This window comes from Aricia agestis, chromosome 19, assembly GCF_905147365.1.
Source record: "Aricia agestis chromosome 19, ilAriAges1.1, whole genome shotgun sequence".
NCBI lineage: Eukaryota > Metazoa > Arthropoda > Insecta > Lepidoptera > Lycaenidae > Aricia > Aricia agestis.
Genome location: NC_056424.1, coordinates 466,579 through 485,362, shown reverse-complemented (window position 1 = coordinate 485,362; position 18,784 = coordinate 466,579). Strand labels below are relative to the sequence as shown.

At 38.6% G+C, this 18,784-nt stretch overlaps 1 protein-coding gene across 2 annotated transcripts in view; it reads right to left on the bottom strand.

Annotated features, from left to right (window-relative positions):
- Positions 1-884: 884 nt before the first annotated feature.
- The window catches only part of LOC121736560 (tubulin beta chain-like), a 229,299-nt gene continuing 211,399 nt past the window's right edge, over positions 885-18,784 (bottom strand). The window contains exons 1-12 of one of the 2 annotated variants that reach the window (XM_042127841.1): positions 10,067-10,655; positions 9,501-9,612; positions 6,859-6,981; positions 6,221-6,322; positions 5,964-6,091; positions 5,599-5,766; positions 4,983-5,097; positions 4,817-4,887; positions 4,159-4,298; positions 3,475-3,634; positions 2,466-2,567; positions 885-1,693 (exon numbers count right to left, since the gene is read on the bottom strand). In XM_042127841.1, the coding sequence (XP_041983775.1) occupies positions 1,586-1,693; positions 2,466-2,567; positions 3,475-3,634; positions 4,159-4,298; positions 4,817-4,887; positions 4,983-5,097; positions 5,599-5,766; positions 5,964-6,091; positions 6,221-6,322; positions 6,859-6,981; positions 9,501-9,612; positions 10,067-10,123 (1,386 nt within the window). In that variant the 5' untranslated portion in view covers positions 10,124-10,655 and the 3' untranslated portion in view covers positions 885-1,585. Of the gene's footprint in view, positions 1,694-2,465; positions 2,568-3,474; positions 3,635-4,158; positions 4,299-4,816; positions 4,888-4,982; positions 5,098-5,598; positions 5,767-5,963; positions 6,092-6,220; positions 6,323-6,858; positions 6,982-9,500; positions 9,613-10,066; positions 10,656-18,784 lie in introns of those variants that run through there. The other variant, XM_042127840.1, reaches the window with a different exon arrangement.

Here is an 18,784-nt window from a genome sequence, read left to right as displayed (position 1 = left end):
ATAGCTAGACTTCTGAAATTTTCACAGATTGTGTATTTCTATTGCTGCTATAACAACAAATACTAAAAACAAAATAAAAAAATCAGGTATGGGAGCCCCTCCCATACAACAAATGTGATTTTTTTGTCTTTTTTTGCTCTGTCTCAGTAATAGTAATTGGTAATATGGTGACAAGTAGGCAATATAATATACTAAAATAAAAATTAAATTTAAGGGGGGCTCCAATACAAAAACACATTTTTTGGCCTACTTTCTCGATACGGAACCTTTTGTGCGCGAGTCCGACTCGCACTTGTTTGAAACCCACTTGATTCTAAAATTATGTTTCTTGGACCCACTTGCACCTGAATTAGCGTCAAAAGTTTGTTAAGATGTTATTTCTTCATATTTAAATGGGTAACAACTGAGATAATACATATTATGATGCTTAATCAATAATCACCTTTACCGAGGGAGCCTATATTTATCTAAATTTTTAATCCTATGTATCCGCCTAAAGAACATAAGAAAATTATTTATTTCTAAAACTCACTACGCAAAATCACAATATGTTCGCTATAAGATTTTAGAAAGTAGAACTCACACACATAAAATTTTCGTATTATTCAAATGAACAAAAATGTGAGGTAGGTAGTTTCATCAGCAGGACTGCGTAAATCTCTAAGTATTATTCTCATAAGTCATTAAATTATTATTTGTGTATTTTATCATAGTATTATTATGGAATTTTAGTTTTACATTTAAATAATAGCAATATTTATTGTAAGCAATAAAATTTTGTACTTAGATGTCATGTTTCATTTAGATCACCTTAGATTAGACAAACAATTTATATAAAACCACATCAATCATAAAATATTTTTATTAAAAATTAACTCTATAAGTAAGCATACAAAAACACAACACAACAAGACTAGAGCCATGGTTAAAATATCAAATAATTGTTTTTTATAATGATCATTGAGGCGGGGAACAATGTGGGATGTTGAAATTCTATTTGCCACCAGTTGCCGCGATGTAGCCGTCAGGTCGAGTAGACATATTATCGAGACACATGATTGAGTCGTTACATATTACAGCTATATCATAACATACGATAGCAGTTCGACAAGATAGACCCTAAGGGTTAAGGCTATATATCGCGGCACCTGGTGGCAAATAAAATTTCACCAATTCTCAAACAACCATAGACAAGCTCTTCAACCATTTACCCCTTTAGTACCCTGAAATTGCGAAAAAATGATTCGACAGACGACTATTTCACACGTCAAATTGTCACGTCACTGCAATGGGTTGTGTTGCATCTCACTTTTTCATCACACGGCGGCGTTACATAGAAAACAACTTTAAAATATAAACAATATAAAATTCGCTCCATGGCTCAGCAAAGCATTATAAAACATCTTAACATAATAGTACAGAACATCTTTATACAAACTGGGATCAGTTAAGTGTTTGTGCGCTGTTCGCTTATGGACACGCACACACTTATCGGCTAACGAAGGAGGCGGAGGTGTGTGTGCATATAGGCGAGCACGCATACATTCAAACTGATGGTGTTTGTATGAAAACAAAGAGTGTGTCACTACTCCAGGATCGCGGAAGTGTTGGAGTACTGCGGCTCCTCCTGGACGTAGTGTTGGTCCTCCTCCTCCTCATCGAACTCTACTTCCTCATCGTCAGCGCTCGCCTCCTGAAAAATAACATTATTAGTTCAGGGCAACTATCGGTGGCACTCCTCCAGTCATCGGAACCTTTGAGCTAGGTTGGTAGTGGAAAGACCTTTGATTTCTACCCACCTATCAATCTAAGGCGGTGGCTTATTCTAAGGAGACTTTTAAAATCTCAAGTTTATTATCTATTAGGCTGCCTTCACACTAGCGTTTGTCCAGCGTAGGCGTTCGATGAACGTTTGCGCAGCGCACGACAACGCGCGCGTCTCGCTGTCGCCGCTTCTCTACTGGAACAATCAGAACGTTGCGCTAGCACTGCGTACTGATTGTACCTGAACAAATTGTGTAACGTCTGCGCCGCGCTAGCGCAGCGTTTAATTAATTCTGCAGAGGAAGCGTTACGACAACGCGACGCATGCGCCGCGTTGTCTCGGCGTCTGCGTCGCGTATGCGCTGCGCATACGTTTATCGAACACCTACGCTGGACAAACGCTAGTGTGAAGGCAGCCTTACGAAGAAACAAATTATGAGGAAATCTGAAAATATATTTACCGCACAATATTAGAATCATATTCACATGCTAGTGGTAGTGACTAGTGTGTCTAAACACACCATGCTGAAAATATGCAGCCGAAATTCGGCATGATTACGTCAGCATCATCAGCATCAGCATAACGCGACGTAATTTCGGCATGGTGTGTCATCGGTAATTTCAAATACATTGCTGGTGTAATCATGCCGAACTTCGGCATGGTGTGTTTAGACACTAAGAGAAGAGAACGTGGTTTGAACCTGATACTGCTGGTACTCGGAGATCAGGTCGCTCATGTTACTGGCAGCCTCCGTGAACTCCATCTCGTCCATGCCCTCGCCCGTGTACCAGTGGAGGAAAGCCTGAATATAAAAAGTAATAGAGGTCAGTACATGGGATACGTAATGCAGTCGGTGTATTCCAACGACCCGGAATGTCGTGGGAATACACCGACTGCACTTCGACTGACTATTGCTATTTTTTTCTCGCTAACGCTATATATCTAAATAGCAATGTATTGCTATGCGAATTGCGAGCAAAAGACGAGGAGCAATGGAATAGACAAATGGCCTCCTCCATCATTGGACTGACACGCCTAGAACAGGATGGCGAACCAACAGCATACGCAGCATACATACCACCAGTCGCACGCGACATAATATTTAGAGCATGTCACAGGGCTCGTACCACGAAACCGTTTTGAGACTCAAACAATCGAACGAGAATGCCGCGTCCTACTCTAACAAACGTGAAACGACGTTGTTAGAGCAGGACCCAGCATTCTCGTTTGATTGTTTGAGTCTCAAAGCAGTTTCATGGTACGGGCCCTGGTCCCAAAACTAGTATCGAAATTATTTTAACTAATGATAAAGGTTACAGATCCTCCTCTGCATAATGGGCACCAAAATGGGCACCAAATTAGGCTGAAATACGCATAAGCTATGTGCACTTTCATCTTCAATTTTCGTCATCAACTTTCTTATTGGCGCATTCAATAATTGAATGCGTCAAGGAACACAACGCCAATATTGTCATTTTTGAAGTTTTGGATACGGTCAGAGGGCATGCGTCGCGGGCATGCCTCACGTTCGCTGTTGACTGCGCTATAACGCATGCCTTTGACGAACAGAAAAAGGCACAGTGTGGACAAAGCTATTGGATCACAAAAAATATTGAATGGCATGTTTATGACTGACTGAAGATTTCTTCAGAAAAAGGGCACATTAATACGAAAAGGTTCATCCCTGGCCTATAAAGTCCAACACTCACCTTTCTCCTGAACATGGCGGTGAACTGTTCGGAGATGCGCTTGAAGACCTCCTGGATGGCGGTGGTGTTGCCTATGAAGGTCGCGGACATCTTGAGCCCGCGCGGCGGAATGTCGCACACCGACACCTTCAGATTATTGGGGATCCATTCTACGAAGTAGCTGGAAACAATATGCTTCTTTAATGTGCTGCTTAGGAATTCTATGGATCTTACGGTTTGGATGTCACCAGGCTCACCAGCCCAAAAAAGATGACGTCTTTAAGAATATTTAAAGGGAATTAAAGTTCAAACTTATTCAAACATGGTTGCGAATGAAAGGAACATCCTAGGGATGGTTGATGCCCATGGTTTTCTGATTATTATTATTTGATAACGCCTGGAATTTTGGTACGAAGTTCCTTATCGCACGTTGCGAAAGTGGGCTAGACGGAAAAAATTAAGACCAAAAGTTGTAACGACACTTTTTGCTATAGTTGTAAGCCGTGAGGCGTGCGCGTGTTTGTCTGTCTGTCTCTCTCTCTTTCATAGAAAGCAACTTCGGTCCATCTGGGTCTCCCTTGACACCTCTTAAGTTTTTTTAAATAATATTATTCTAGCCTCGCATGCAAGTCTTACTTGAATGGAAGTGTTTTGTTGATGGTATGGTATGGTGGAAAAAGGTGTAAGTGTTGGCATATCATTTACCTGGAATTCTTGTTCTGTATGGCGAGGACTTGGTCGTCAACTTCGCGCATGGACATGCGGCCGCGGAACATGGTGGCCACGGTGAGGTAGCGGCCGTGGCGCGGGTCGCACGCCGTCATCATGTTGCCAGGGTTAAACATCTGGAACAGGTATTATGTTAGACGGTAGCCACTATCCCTCCACTTGACACCACCACCAGTGGTGTCATATGGAAAATCGGAAGACCGACACGACTGGCGAGAGATCAGGCGCAGGACCGACTTTTTACATGCCCATCCGACGCATGGATCATCTTACTTGTCAGACAATCAGGTGATCAGCCTGCATTGTCCTAACCAAACTTGGAAATAATATGTTTCCAACGCGGGAATCGAACCCACGACCTCCGAGTCGAGAGCCACGCTCTTAACCACTAGACCACGGATGCGCTTACTGCTACTCGGTTGCCTTGTGGCTAGGTCTGATGCAGGGAGTACTTGGTTGCCCTCTATTGTTGCTTATCTATATTCGGTTGCTCGGCTTGACGCCACCGAAGTTGAAATGCATAAACTGAAAGCAACTTGGAAAAGGTTTAAACAAGTGTTTGGGACTGGGTAACCATAATAACGATAAGAAAAGTGTTAATGGTAGAAGTAGGTAGATGGAAAAATATACCGACCTGGCTCATTAATTCCGGGACAGTTTGCGGACGGTAATTGAATGAGTTTTTAGCTGTTAGAGGCGCGAAACCTGGAAGAATTAAATTAGATGTCAATTTCAAAATTGTGGAGCGACGCTTCTTGTGGGAACATATATACAGCCGAAGAAAGCATTGTCCCACTTACCAGGCATAAAGAAGTGGAGTCTGGGGAAAGGAACCATGTTGACGGCTAGCTTGCGCAGATCGGCGTTCAGCTGACCCGGGAACCGAAGACACGTCGTTACACCTGACATCGTCATCTGTAACGTGTTATTTGTTATTATCAGAAGAGAGAAATCTTCAAGAATTATTTTCCTGAAAGATGTATCAGACAGTAGACAAAACAATATTATGGTAAAAAATACTTTGCAAGGAAAACGAAAGAACATTTTGTGCTAGGGCTTGTCTAACTTAAAATGGCGCGCCCCTCCCTCGTATTCACAGTACAAAATTTTTCATTTATATCCTAGTGAAGTGGAGGGGCGCGTCATTTCAAATTAGACAAGCTCTACTAGTGTTCATTTCTTTAAAATAAAAGGCGGCAAGTCCATTTAACAAGTGATCAACATCAACCACTTAGGCCGGTATAAATAGTCAGTACGTACTTAAGATGCGACCCGGTCTCAAGACGCGGTTCGGCTCTGTGATTGGTCCAAATTTTGACAGCCAACCAATCACAGAGCCTGAACCGTGTCTTGAGACCGAAATGCATCTTGAGTACTGACTATTTATACCAGCCTTAATCAAATAATGTGTCTTACCGAGATCAAATGGTTCAAGTCACTATATCCGGGGCTGCTGAGGCGGAGAGTTCTGAAGCAGATGTTGTAGAGAGCCTCATTGTCGATGCAGAACGTCATGTCCGTGTTCTCCACCAGCTGGTGCATAGAGAGCGTCGCGTTGTACGGCTCCAGGACTACTTCGCTCACCTAGAGAGAGAGTTGAAGTTCAGGTTTACATGACAATAGGAACAGTTCAGCACAAGTGGAATTGTCCGGAACTTTTGGACGACGACTGGTGTTTCGAGTTTTCGAGAGAGATGATTACATGATAACTGATGATACTCGTTAAAATTATTAAAAATCTGGCATTGGGATGAAATGAAAAATGCTTAAAGGCATCCAACCTTAGGCGAAGGCACGACGCTGAATGTGGTCATGATTCTGTCGGGGAACTCCTCGCGGATCTTGCTGAGCAGCAACGTGCCCATGCCTGATCCAGTGCCACCGCCCAACGAGTGTGTCAGTTGAAAACCTACAAATTTGTATAAAACATTAATGCTCGTTGCTCAACACAGCTACAGATATTGACCGTAATGGCAAATTTAACCACCAATTTGGGATCTGCCTAAGTAGCTGCTGGGGAGTGCCCGACCATACGTACCTTGTAGACAGTCACACCCTTCGGATTCTTTCCTGATGACGTCCAGCACAGCGTCCACCAACTCCGCACCTTCAGTGTAATGGCCTTTTGCCCAGTTGTTACCTGGAAGTGGAATGAGTTTAATTAATTGACAACCTCTGTGGGTGCTCAAGCCGGGGGTCACGGGTTCGAATCCCGCCGACGGGACTAAATGTTTTCAAAGTTCCTGGGTCATGGATGTGTATTAAATATGTGTATCATATAATAAAAATCTTAAATATATGTATAGTATAAAAGTATTAAGTATATTTCCGTTGTCTGGTACCTGTAACACAAATCCTTCAGGTCCTTACCACGGGGCCAGACTGACGTGGTGTGAAGCGTCCATAGATATTATTATTAATTTCTGGAGCCTAAGACTGCAGATACACCGGAGCTGCATTGCTTGGCACGTGTTTTGGATCTCTTAAAATGGCTGCCTTTGTAAGGTCAGGCCAATTGAGAGACTATTATTTCTCAAAGACACATTCCTTGTTACGCAATTTCAGTAGAAACGCAACCTAATGATTGTTAAATACCTTTGAGAAATCAGAGAAATGAAAGGAATACCGAATACCCACAGTTTTTGGGCTAAGATAGAGGAGTTTGTGGTGACTCACCGGCTCCGCTCTGTCCGAAGACGAAGTTGTCAGGTCTGAACAGCTGGCCGTAGGGCCCCGCCCTCACGGAGTCCATGGTGCCGGGCTCCAGGTCTACCAGCACGGCGCGCGGCACGTACCTGCCTGAAACGATCAAAATGTTACTTAAGTAACGGAAAACTCTGTAACTCGTTAAATGCAGTCTAGTGTCAAATCTTAAATGACAAACCGAGCTGTATGGAATGGTTTATGGAATTCTCTCGATTTCTATTTTCAAAGTATTGTATGAAGTGTTTTTACTCTACCTACTGAATGTCATGTTTTTGTTAAACTAGGAGAAAATGTGCAAACAGATTCCCTCATCGGACAAATTGCTAGTGATTTGTCGGCGGTTTAATAGGAAATACGCTGAAAAAGAGACTGAGCAAAAGTGGTCCGTGAACCAATACACATACCGTTGACGGTTGATGTTTTTTTTTTTTTTTTATAAAAATAAGGGGGCAAACTAGCAAACGGGTCACCTGATGGAAAGCAACTTCCGTCGCCCATGGACACTCGCAGCATCAGAAGAGCTGCAGGTGCGTTGCCGGCCTTTTGAGAGGGAATATGGTAATAGGGGAGGGTAGGGAAGGGAAGGGAATAGGGGAGGGTAGGGAAGGGAATAGGGTAGGGGATTGGGCCTCCGGTAAACTCACTCACTCGGCGAAACACAGCGCAAGCGCTGTTTCACACCGGTTTTCTGTGAGAACGTGGTATTTCTCCGGTCGAGCCGGCCCATTCGTGCCGAAGCATGGCTCTCCCACGTATATGTATTGTTGTAGGGATACCTCAACTACATCCTTTTGCAAAGGGGCATCAAAATCTAACCCGGCAGTTTTGAGAAAAAAAAATACTTTAGATTACCATTATTTTGCTACTTTTTGTTTGAAAAACGTTTTAGTTGAGTATTTTTGACTGTGTTATAAGTCTTATTATTTTCTCTGCAAGTCACTTGCTATCTCAAATGTCTATAATTATACAGATTTTTAGGTTTTTAATACTAAAGTAAGAACAAAAAATATTTTTTTCATAATACAAAATGTTTTTGCTATTGTTTGTTCAGTAACATGCTTTCTGCAAAAAATTCGTTTGCCACCTGAATAGTTTTTTTTTGTTATCATTATCATTAAAATATATTTTTTCAGAATACAAAATTCTGAATGTTGGTGTACACAAGGATATAGTTTAGGTATCCCTACAACAATACCTCAACGGTATCACAGAATATATATTAGTAGTACCAACAGAAGTCCAACTCGTGAAACCCGTTTAAAAAAATAACAACTCTTGCTGCGATACTATAAAGTTCAAATTCCAACCGCGCAGTGCTAGGTGCCTACAATTATATTTGCCTACATGTGCGCTCTTTTTCTATCGCGTAAGAGGTACCTGTGGCGGTACCCACAATTCGCCTAACATTCCTGCATCGCGCTATCGAAGTTTCGTAGAACGGCAAGATATATACAACGTCTGAAATGACGTCAGTGGGCTTCGGCCTGACCGAGCATGCTATCTCGCTCGGTCGGAAGATCTTCCTTTTCGGCCGCCACTAACAACGATAAATTGGTGACCACCGACAAGAACACGCATCCTTCTGGACATCAATCATCGTCAACACTCCCCGCCCCTCCGCACCACGTCAGCAGACATCAAGCATAACCGGGTCGCCTCGACCATAAGCCGCGTTGGAGGTCCGCGCCGGTCGAACCCGCGTCTGGCTTGAACGGGGCAGCCATAGGCTACAACGACCGGTCAGCAAGCAGAGCACGGGGTCCCTCTCCTGGTCATTGCACGCGTAGCTTCGGCCCACATCTGATAACACAAGCGCATCGAAGAATACCACAGGTCTTCGGGGGGGAGTGATGTGGCGGTACCCACAATTCGCCTAACATTCCTGCATCGCGCTATCGAAGTTTCGTAGAACGGCAAGATATATACAACGTCTGAAATGACGTCAGTGGGCTTCGGCCTGACCGAGCATGCTATCTTCCTTTTCGGCCGCCACTAACAACGTTAAATTTTTTCTTAACGTTCAACGTTAACTTTCTGACGAAATCAAGATTGTCACCTTTTAGAAAATAAAATAATCTTCTTTTAATTACTATAGCTACTAATAGCAAACTTTTTTATAGTAATAATCAAATTTTAGTAACCTAACATATATTTTATAATAGTTTTATATTCGATTATAGTGTAGGTCTGTAGGAGCTGGTCAGGAATTTTTTACAACTTAAACATAGTAACTTGTGTTTATTTATGTGTAGTATGCGGTTTGTTTGTAACAAATTGGTTTATTTGCTATGTTTGTGTATTTTTTATCTATTTTTGTATTTTAAAGTCTTAAATTACTTTATTGAAATATTTCTTTGACTTTTTTCAATTGTTCATATTTATCAGATTAATAATGATTCCGTCACAGCGGTTAAATCAGTACGTAGATATATGCGACGAAAAAATCTTGCGCACGCAACACCGCTCGCTTGTGAGTCCCTTGTGATCTGCCCCTTTAAAGGGGTACTTACAGTTCGATACCTAAAGGCGCGAGTGGGACAGGCCTGACGGTATGTGTATTGGTTCACGGACCACTTCCCATACAAATGTGCCCAGTCTCCTTTGGTGTTTACCTGAGGAGGCCTCGTTGTAGTAGACGTTGAGGCGCTCCTTCTGCAGCGGGTTCTCACCCCGGTACATCCCCGTCGTGTCAATGCCATGCTCATCAGATATTATCTCCCAAAACTGCAATACGTAAAAATTTTATTTTAGAAACAAGTTGGTCATAAAGAGCTGACAAAAATGAAAAATGAATTTTGTATGGAAAATGTTTAGTTCCACTTTAATTTACACACTTTTTTGCCAGTTTGTACATGTATAATATTATTATGTTACATGTAGTCTTATAATCTAAGTAGTGTACGGATCTTCTTATGCAAGAAGATCTGTAAGTACTTAATAGAAGATCACAGGGCATTCCATTATTACTGATTTTTCAACCAAAATTGTGTTTTATTACATTGAGTCAATGATATTAATCTTATCTTATCCAAGAATTTGGATGATATATCCTCTAAATAAGGATTAACTGGTTTTGGCTATGCATCTACCTTTTCATTTTATGCTAATAACGCAAATATTATCCTTTTTCTATAAACTGTAAGAGTAAAGTGTAAACATTAAAGAATATAAAACTTGCCTTAGAACCAATCTGGTTGCCGCACTGGCCGGCTTGAACGTGCACAATTTCACGCATTTTCCACAATATTCACAAACACAAAGAAGTTAGACACAAAATTTAAAAAAATAAATTTAAAATAAAAATTGAATATTTCAAACAGAGAATACTATTTACACAGTCATATCGAAATGTAATTCGAAAATGACAAAGTTGAGTCTTATCACTGCGTTATCATAACGTTCGTAGAATATTGATAAGGTGCGATGATTACATTTATTACATAAAACGACCGAAATATTTGACCTGTGGCATAACAATATGATCCAACGTAAGAGAGTTCTTTGATATCTGGTTTATATATTGTAGGGAAACAATTTTTAACAGTTCATAATCGGAAAATGAAGGCGCGGTGCCTCGCGGTGCATTACTATAACTGTAGGTTGTGTATTTATAGGATTATATCTGCGTAGATAATAATATCTTCATGAATCATTTGCTTAGAGCTAAATGATTTTGCAAAACTTTTCCTTATTAAGTGCGCGTCGCTATAAAACCGTATTTATTCCTGAACTTGGTTAATTTCGATTTTCGACTTTCGTAATTCATTTGACCGTCAGTGTTGCCAGACGGCCAACTCGGTTTCTCCCCAAGTGTTCCCCGAAATCCCCCCAAAATTCGGGATTTCAAGAAAAATCCCCCCACAAATTATAAAAGAAAATTTTTGTTCATCATGAATGGGAATTTCACAAATGGATACGATGAATGTACACTATTTCTGCAATAGCGTCCAATGTTTATAGAATCAGCATCTTCGCGAGCTGCTTGATCATTTTTATGGTTCCGTAAGTCGTAACCAAAGGGTAAAAACGGGCCCATAGTACTTAGATTTCGCCGTCTGTTCCCAGATTTTTTCCTCCAACAATCCCCCCAAAAAATTGTTCCCCCCAATTTTCCCCCCATCACCTAAAAAAACCCCCAAATTTGGGGGGATTCCCCCCAATCTGGCATCACTGTTGACCGTTGACGTTTATAACAGCTGCGCATTGCGCATTCTTCTTCTTCTTTTTGATGATGGCTCCTTGCGCTTATTCCACTTATCCTAGTTAGGAAGTCCTAGCTAGGATCCTACATATGAGACTAATTAGAAGCTTTTTATTCCACTTGTCCGAATTAAGTGACTAAATCAGTTGTCATTTTGGTCAGACGTCTTCTTAATGGCTCCAGTTCTATCAAAGCAACATAAAAATGGTCTTCTCATAGGCTTAGCTGCTGGCTCAATGAAAATAAAAATAAATAAAAGGCGAAAAAGATGGTTGAAAGAATTTTAGCTCCACGAAAAATTATGAATTATGAACTTTCTGAACTACTTGGAACCAGCAGACTTAAGAAATTACCTACAAATGGATTTCAGATCTTATAACATAATATAAATTGACTTTAATACAGATTTAGCAGTTCCCACTTCCCACTACAGATAAAAGGTTGAAACCATCTGGCAACACTGATTTAGTCAGTTAGAAGCCACATTTTTTTCCGATTTAGGATCCTAGCTAGGATCCTAGCTTTCTAAATGTTATTCCACTTGACTAAATTTTTTAGGATCCTAGCTAGGACTTCCTAGCTAGGATAAGTGGAATAAGCGCATAAGGCATTTAGAAAGTTACTAAATACTGGCCGCTGCGAGAGCTTAGATTTTAGAATGCCCATTAACGGCAACACTGCCGTGCAGTCCTGCCGTGAATGGGCCTCTTTACATGCGCAGTAAAAAATGAAACGATATGACTAATAGATCATAATTTAAACAATATCGACAAAGTTGCCGTATTTATATCTTCACTTTACAGAAAAATTATAAAAGAAATACAATAATTTACTACAATAATTTGATTGCTGAGTGTTTCGTGATCAATTATAATTATTATAATTGATCACGAATTTTATAATATAAAATTCCTAAATCAATTTAAATTAAAGGTAAGACCGCACTAGGCGTAACTGAACTGCAGCGGAACTGCGCGACACGACGCGTCAAAATATTCTTTGTATGAAATTATATGAGACAACACGCACTACGCGGCAACTGAACTGCACTGCAACTGAACTGCGCGGCAAAGTTGATCAACTGACCAAAAGTGTCGCGACTTGTCGCGACGTGTAGTTCCGTTGCCGCGCAGTGCGGTTTGACAAACTTCATTTTCATAGTCAGTCAGCTGGTTGGAAGCGCTATAATCAGTTAAAATGTCTATGGACGAGCTACTTGACCTATATTCAATTTTATTGAACAAATACATATTTCTAGTAGAACTTGGCCTATTTTATCAATCATAAGCTTTTTTTTCATGATAAGGGTGAAACCGTATTTCACCCTTATCATGAAAAAAAAGCTTATGATTGATAAATAAAGTCGATTTGAAAATATGATTTTATGAAAATAGGATTTGTACTGACGAAAACGCTGATGCGGTACTTCCGATTTGGATGTGACGTCATCGTACTCGTAATTTAATATCTTTTATTTATCGCGCTCGTTATATTATGTAAGTTTATTTGTACAAAAATAATAAGATTATATTATTTATGTACAAATTAGGAATTATATTAGGAGCCACATAACACCAGGCACTGTGGTGTACACCACGGTAATAAGCCTGAGTGGTATCCTTTTCTACAATAGACATAACAATACACTACTCGTATGGCTGACCCTTATGCACTATGGGGATGTCCCCATAGTTTACGTCCTTACGTTATGCATACCTACTGTCTTATCACCGTGTCTAATGTATTATTCCTTCTTTTTTATTTTCTCTTTTTTTATAATTTTGTGTCTTTTGCGTAAGTATGTGATGTTTTTAATTTCCTTTCTTTGTATTGTAACGTGTAATTTATCATTGTAGTGTAATGCTGTGTCATATTGTCGAATAAACATTATTATTATTATTATTATAAGAATAAGCCTAGAAAGATTTGTAAAATATATTTTCTTGAATAATTAAAATAAAACATCAGTTTTATATATTATCTGCATTTATTGTAGACGGGAAATGAAATGGCCAAAACTTTTCTCCAAAAATTTTTCAACATTACAAATGATTTCTAATTTCTCAGATTGCTCAGAGCAGAGGTTGGCTAGATACTGAATATATTTTTGTAGCGCCGCTGCAGTTCAAGTGCGGTATACCCAAAAATGACGCGTCGTGTCGCGCAGTTCCGCTGCAGTTCAGTTACGCCTAGTGCGGTCTTACCTTAAAGCGGCTATTTGTGAGCCAATCAGATGCTGCTCTATTCTCTATGGTCGATATGCTAGTTTGACACGGACAGATAATACTGTCAAGTCCTTAATGGAGAATGTTACCTAATTTTGATTATTAGCATTCCATATTCTCTGTCAAAAATAAAAAATACTAGTGAAAGAATTACTTCGATATACGTCAATTAGTTTCCGATTTATAAGCAAAACAAGTAGTTGTAACCGTACGACGCGGTCGCCTGGTTACCGTGTGACTTCACACTACTATATTATTACACTATTATACGTGTAAGTACTTTAATATTTAATAACTACTATATGTATGACACTCTACGAATAATAAAAACTAAGGAAAAGTAACTCCGTCAAAAAACATGTTCCACAATACTTGTCAAAAAAGTGTACCTTAGGTACACATTTCAATACATTTGCAATATTTAGGTGACCTTGAGCGGTACTAGGCTGACGTTACATGTCAGATCGAAAGGAACCAAATTTAAAACGGTAATAGGTAGTATGGGAGTTACGATTCCTTAGTTTTTATTATTCGTAGATGACACTATTATATGTGTACTTTAATATTTAATAATAATATTAAAATAAAATAAACATTCAAGGGGGCTCCCATACAAAAATCACTGTAGCGGTACGGAACTCTTCGTGCGCCAGTCCGACTCGCACTTGGGCGATTGTTTATTTGTATTTTTTTACTAATCGGACTCGCTCATGAATACACATACCGTTATTTTTTTATGAAATAAGGGGGCAAACGAGCAAACGGGTCACCTGATGGAAAGCAACTTCCGTCGCCCATGGACACTCGCAGCATCAGAAGAGCTGCAGGTGCGTTGCCGGCCTTTTAAGAGGGAACAGGGTAATAGGGGAGGGTAAGGATGGGATGGGAAGGGAATAGGGGAGGGTAGGGAAGGGAACAGGGTAGGGGATTGGGCCTCCGGTAAACTCACTCACTCGGCGAAACACAGCGCAAGCGCTGTTTCACGCCGGTTTTCTGTGAGAACGTGGTATTTCTCCGGTCGAGCCGGCCCATTCGTGCCGAAGCATGGCTCTCCCACGTCTAAAATAGACGACGTCTAAAATAGAGAATATAGTTTATAGAGCAAAATAGGCCAAAAATTGTGATTTTTGTATGATATTTATTATATTATAATAAAATAAAAAATTAAGGGGGCCTCCCCCTTAATTTTTTATTTTATTATAATATTATTATTAATTATTAAAGTACACATATAATTAAGACCTTGGTGAAAATTTCAAGTGCCTACCTTTTGCCGTTGTTGAGATAGAGCAAAAAATCACGTTTATTGTATGGGGCCCGCGTGGCAGAATTGTGCTATGACGTCACAAGCGGTCGCGGGACTGTTAGCGGGAATCGATATTTTTCGAAACTTTGAATCCCTATAAAATCAAAACTACTAGGTATTTTTGACTGCAACAAAAACTAGTGTATTTGTATACATACAGGCTTTACTGTGACAAAATTTCAAGCAATTTGGCATACTTACCTAGTAACATTCTCCATTGAGATCATAGATAATACTTTATCTATGGTCAAGTCACTAGTCAGAGTTCTTCTTCTTCTCAGTCAGAGACCAGAGTTCAGACTTCAGACGATGTCTTTACTAAGACTGGGTTGCACCAGAGGCGTGGGTAAAGTTAAAGTTATAGTTATAGTTATAGTTAAGGTAAATTTAACTTTAACTTTAACTTTACCCTTAACTTTTCTCGGAGAAATTGACAGATGACAGCTGATCCAACAAGGTTATACATGCGCGTGGGCGGGGGCGCTGCTGGTAAAGGAGAACTGTCAAAAATTGCGGTTTTTGTATGATGACAGCGTTAGTTCCTTTTTTCGCCACATGCGTTTAAAACCTTGTCGAGCTCTATGGTTATAGTTAAATATGGCGTCTTGATGGCGTCTATTTTTAACTTTACCCATGAAGGTACAGATAAAGAATGGAGACCACACTTCGAATACCTACTTGAAGCATAACTTATGTATCGCTATCTCACTCACTGTGGTCAGACCCTCTCTTTCTAAGTAGGGTAACCTTTATTTTATTTTACCTAGGACATTACGTACTACGTAGATTTGCTTTACATTTAGTGTTTTATTTAAATTATACATAATATATCCACATCTCTGTTCAATTTAAAACTTAGCCCTTCTATAGATTGATGAAAGATGCGTATAATTAATTACGAAAATTAATTTGGCTGTTTGTCATTTACAATCACGCAAAAAGTCCTAGGTCATTTAGGTATGCATGGAAATAGAGTATCGACCAGACCAACGAAAACGGGTTGTTGTCCAATCCAACCAGCCCATTTTATCCCACTGGGGCAAAAACTCCCTTTTTGCTAGAGTAGGCCAATCGTTTCGGGTTGGGAAAACTCGTGACGCTCGGGCCCTTGCCCATACAAAAGTGAAAAAAATTCTTCGTCTTTCAGAGCTGCTACTTTCACAGTAAACTCTCTACAAGGAACACGTACACACCCTAAATTATTATCACTTATTTTTGTGACACACTGTATAGTCTTGAATTTTACATATTATATAGATGAACTAAAAAGTATTAAATAATTCTTACTCTTTAGTAGTGCCTCTTTCAGAATTTGCCTACACCTCAACTGTTTCTGTATATAATCTTCATTATTTTGAAGTCGGTACCAGCTCAAAATAGTTAATTATATTATGACAAAATACTTTCAATTTTTGGGACTGGAAAATTATGAAGATTATAACAGAAATAGTTGAGGTTTAGGCAAATTCTGAAAGAGGCACTACTACTAAAGAGTAAGAATTATTTAATACTTTTTAGTTCATTTAAGAATAAGTACTTAATGTTATTGTTTTCACTTGGAAGTCGGTTTTAATTTTTTGCTAAAAATAATAATTTCTCTCTTTTTAGATGTCTATAAGGCTTTCTGTAAAGACTAATGTGTTCTGCTTAGTGACTTTGGATCCAGGGTACACTTTCATTATAATAATATGAAACTCATTATCTGAATTCTGAGTTCACTACCGCTTCAGAATTTCTTAAAGAACTCCAAGCATAATATTATACATATAACTATAACTATATATAATATGCTTAGAGTAAAGAGTTGAAGCAATGCTGAAAATTAAAATATGTTCACACACTTCTCTAAAGGCTCTATTATAAGGCTTCAGCCTTGAAATCAGCGGGCAGCGGGGCGGGAGCGGTAGAGGCGGCGCGGTAAGTCGTCTAGTATGACGCCGATTACTCGTGGATCCCAACATCATCAAGGTCACTTTTGTGAACATGGAACCAAATTGGAGTGAAACCTAATACAACAAAATAAATTTTTTTGAAAATCGGTTCACAAACGGCGGAGTAATCGTTGAACATACTAAAAATATATATCCACTGCAGCCGAAAATATAACCTCCTCCTTTTTGGAATTCGGTTAAAAAAGAAACAAAAACACTTTTTAAATTAAAATAATTTATTAATTTTTCTTTTACTTATACATGACTAAATATCATTGCTCTGTGTAGTTTCTGCCTTTTACCTCGTAAATCACTGAGTATATTTTCTGTATGAGTCTTTAAGTGAGCACGTATACGCATGTTGAAAAATGAATGTACTATTTTCTTAATCAGTGTAGTTTCATGCAATTCATTGCAATAAATTGAATCCATGATCGGATGGTTACACATTTCGTGCAAAAGAGGAGTAAAATGTTGGGATACAATATTAATTAAACAATTTTCAATGTTATTTGCTCTTAGTTGGCCCGTCAATTTAGCTAGTTGAAAAATTTTATCGCAATATTTTACTATATTGTAAGCTCCTATCGAAGGAAAACAAAGTTTGCCTCGGTTCACAAATGTCGTAAATGTATTGAATTCATTTATAATTAATGAATAAGAATGCTCTGTTGGCAGATTTTTTGGTGCTACTAACGCATTATAGCAAAATTTACATGAAATGCAAGAAACCAATATTGCAGTTAAATAAAGACAAAGATCTTCGTATTGTTTCTACATGAGGCAAAGAAGTATATTTTCTTAAAAATTCGTATGCCTTAGGTGAGTAGAAATTTAAAGTTAAAGCAAAGGCTTTCACTTCTTCACTGTAACGAACACCATGTGGATTCTTCGGTGTTTTTTTTAATTCCTTACAGATATCAGCAAAACGCCCTTGGATAATATTTTCGATTTCAGATTGACGTGCATACTTTTTAACAGTTGTTATTAATGAAGACATATCCTGAATTTTTTTAGTCTGTCGTGCAACTTTTTGCTTAAGAATTTTAAATTTCTTCTGCAGTATTTTTTCTTTAATCGATTTTATTTTCACCTGCACGCCCCTATCAATCTTCGTAGGGACGTGGTCTTCACTGTTGACCTAAAACAAGAAAAGTGTGACTCAGAACAAAATTTTATTTTATTAATTCGTTTGACTGTATTGTTGAAATAGTTATTACACTAGTTATGCCCAGCGATTTCACACACATTTGTCCACTCCTAAGGATCGTAGCGTAATGTAATATAGCTTTACTAAAATAATAATAATAATAGTTTACTGCCATCAGAAAACTAATTACATAACATTTTAAAGAACACATTATAAAATTATTACATAGAATATCATTGTTAGTTGCGCACCCCCTACACTAAGAGAGAAGTGGGTTAAGAAAAATGCAAAAGGTGTGTGTATAACATTAATATTTTTAGTAAAAGGGAAACTTACAGGTAACTTGTTGAGATTGCTTATATTTCCAAGAATTTTTCGATTTTTTTTTATTAGTTTGGTCCTCATAATTGCAGCTAGCACGTTTCACTCCCGTTTCTTTAAGAGAAGAATAACTTTCATAAGTGCCAGAACTAGTACTTGGTACAGCCAGACTCTTCATGTGATGAACTTGCTGTCTGAAAATTATGATATATTTTACAAAATATTGCCTTTTGTCATATACTATATGAACAATTTGAAAATGTTGTATTGTAGACAATCGAATTTTTACCTTGCAAGATGATACTACTTCTTGATTTATTATTATAGTAGGAACTGCTGTTTGTTTTCAGCGCCTTGTTGAATCATAATCTGATTCTTGAAAATGCAGACTGCAAATCCTTGCACTTTCATAAAACTTCAGTTTCAGTGGTACAATGGATAACCACAATTTCCTTTGAGTTATATTTTTAGGAAATCTAAAAAAATATTATGACATTAATGTTAAGAATATTGAATAATGAGAAAAAAAAAACTAAATACCAAAGAAAAAAGTCTGCGAGTACGATAATGTCTATACTCTATATAGGTAGTTATTTAAAGTTCCACGGTAAGTTCCAGATATATCCTCAATATGGTCACACTACTTCAGTATGATGTCTAGTAAACAAAATTGCACTAATTGCACTAATTCCATGAATTACAATGTAAAACTATTAGGTCTTTACATAATTACCGTTAATAAATATGTTTAAATCATTGGTC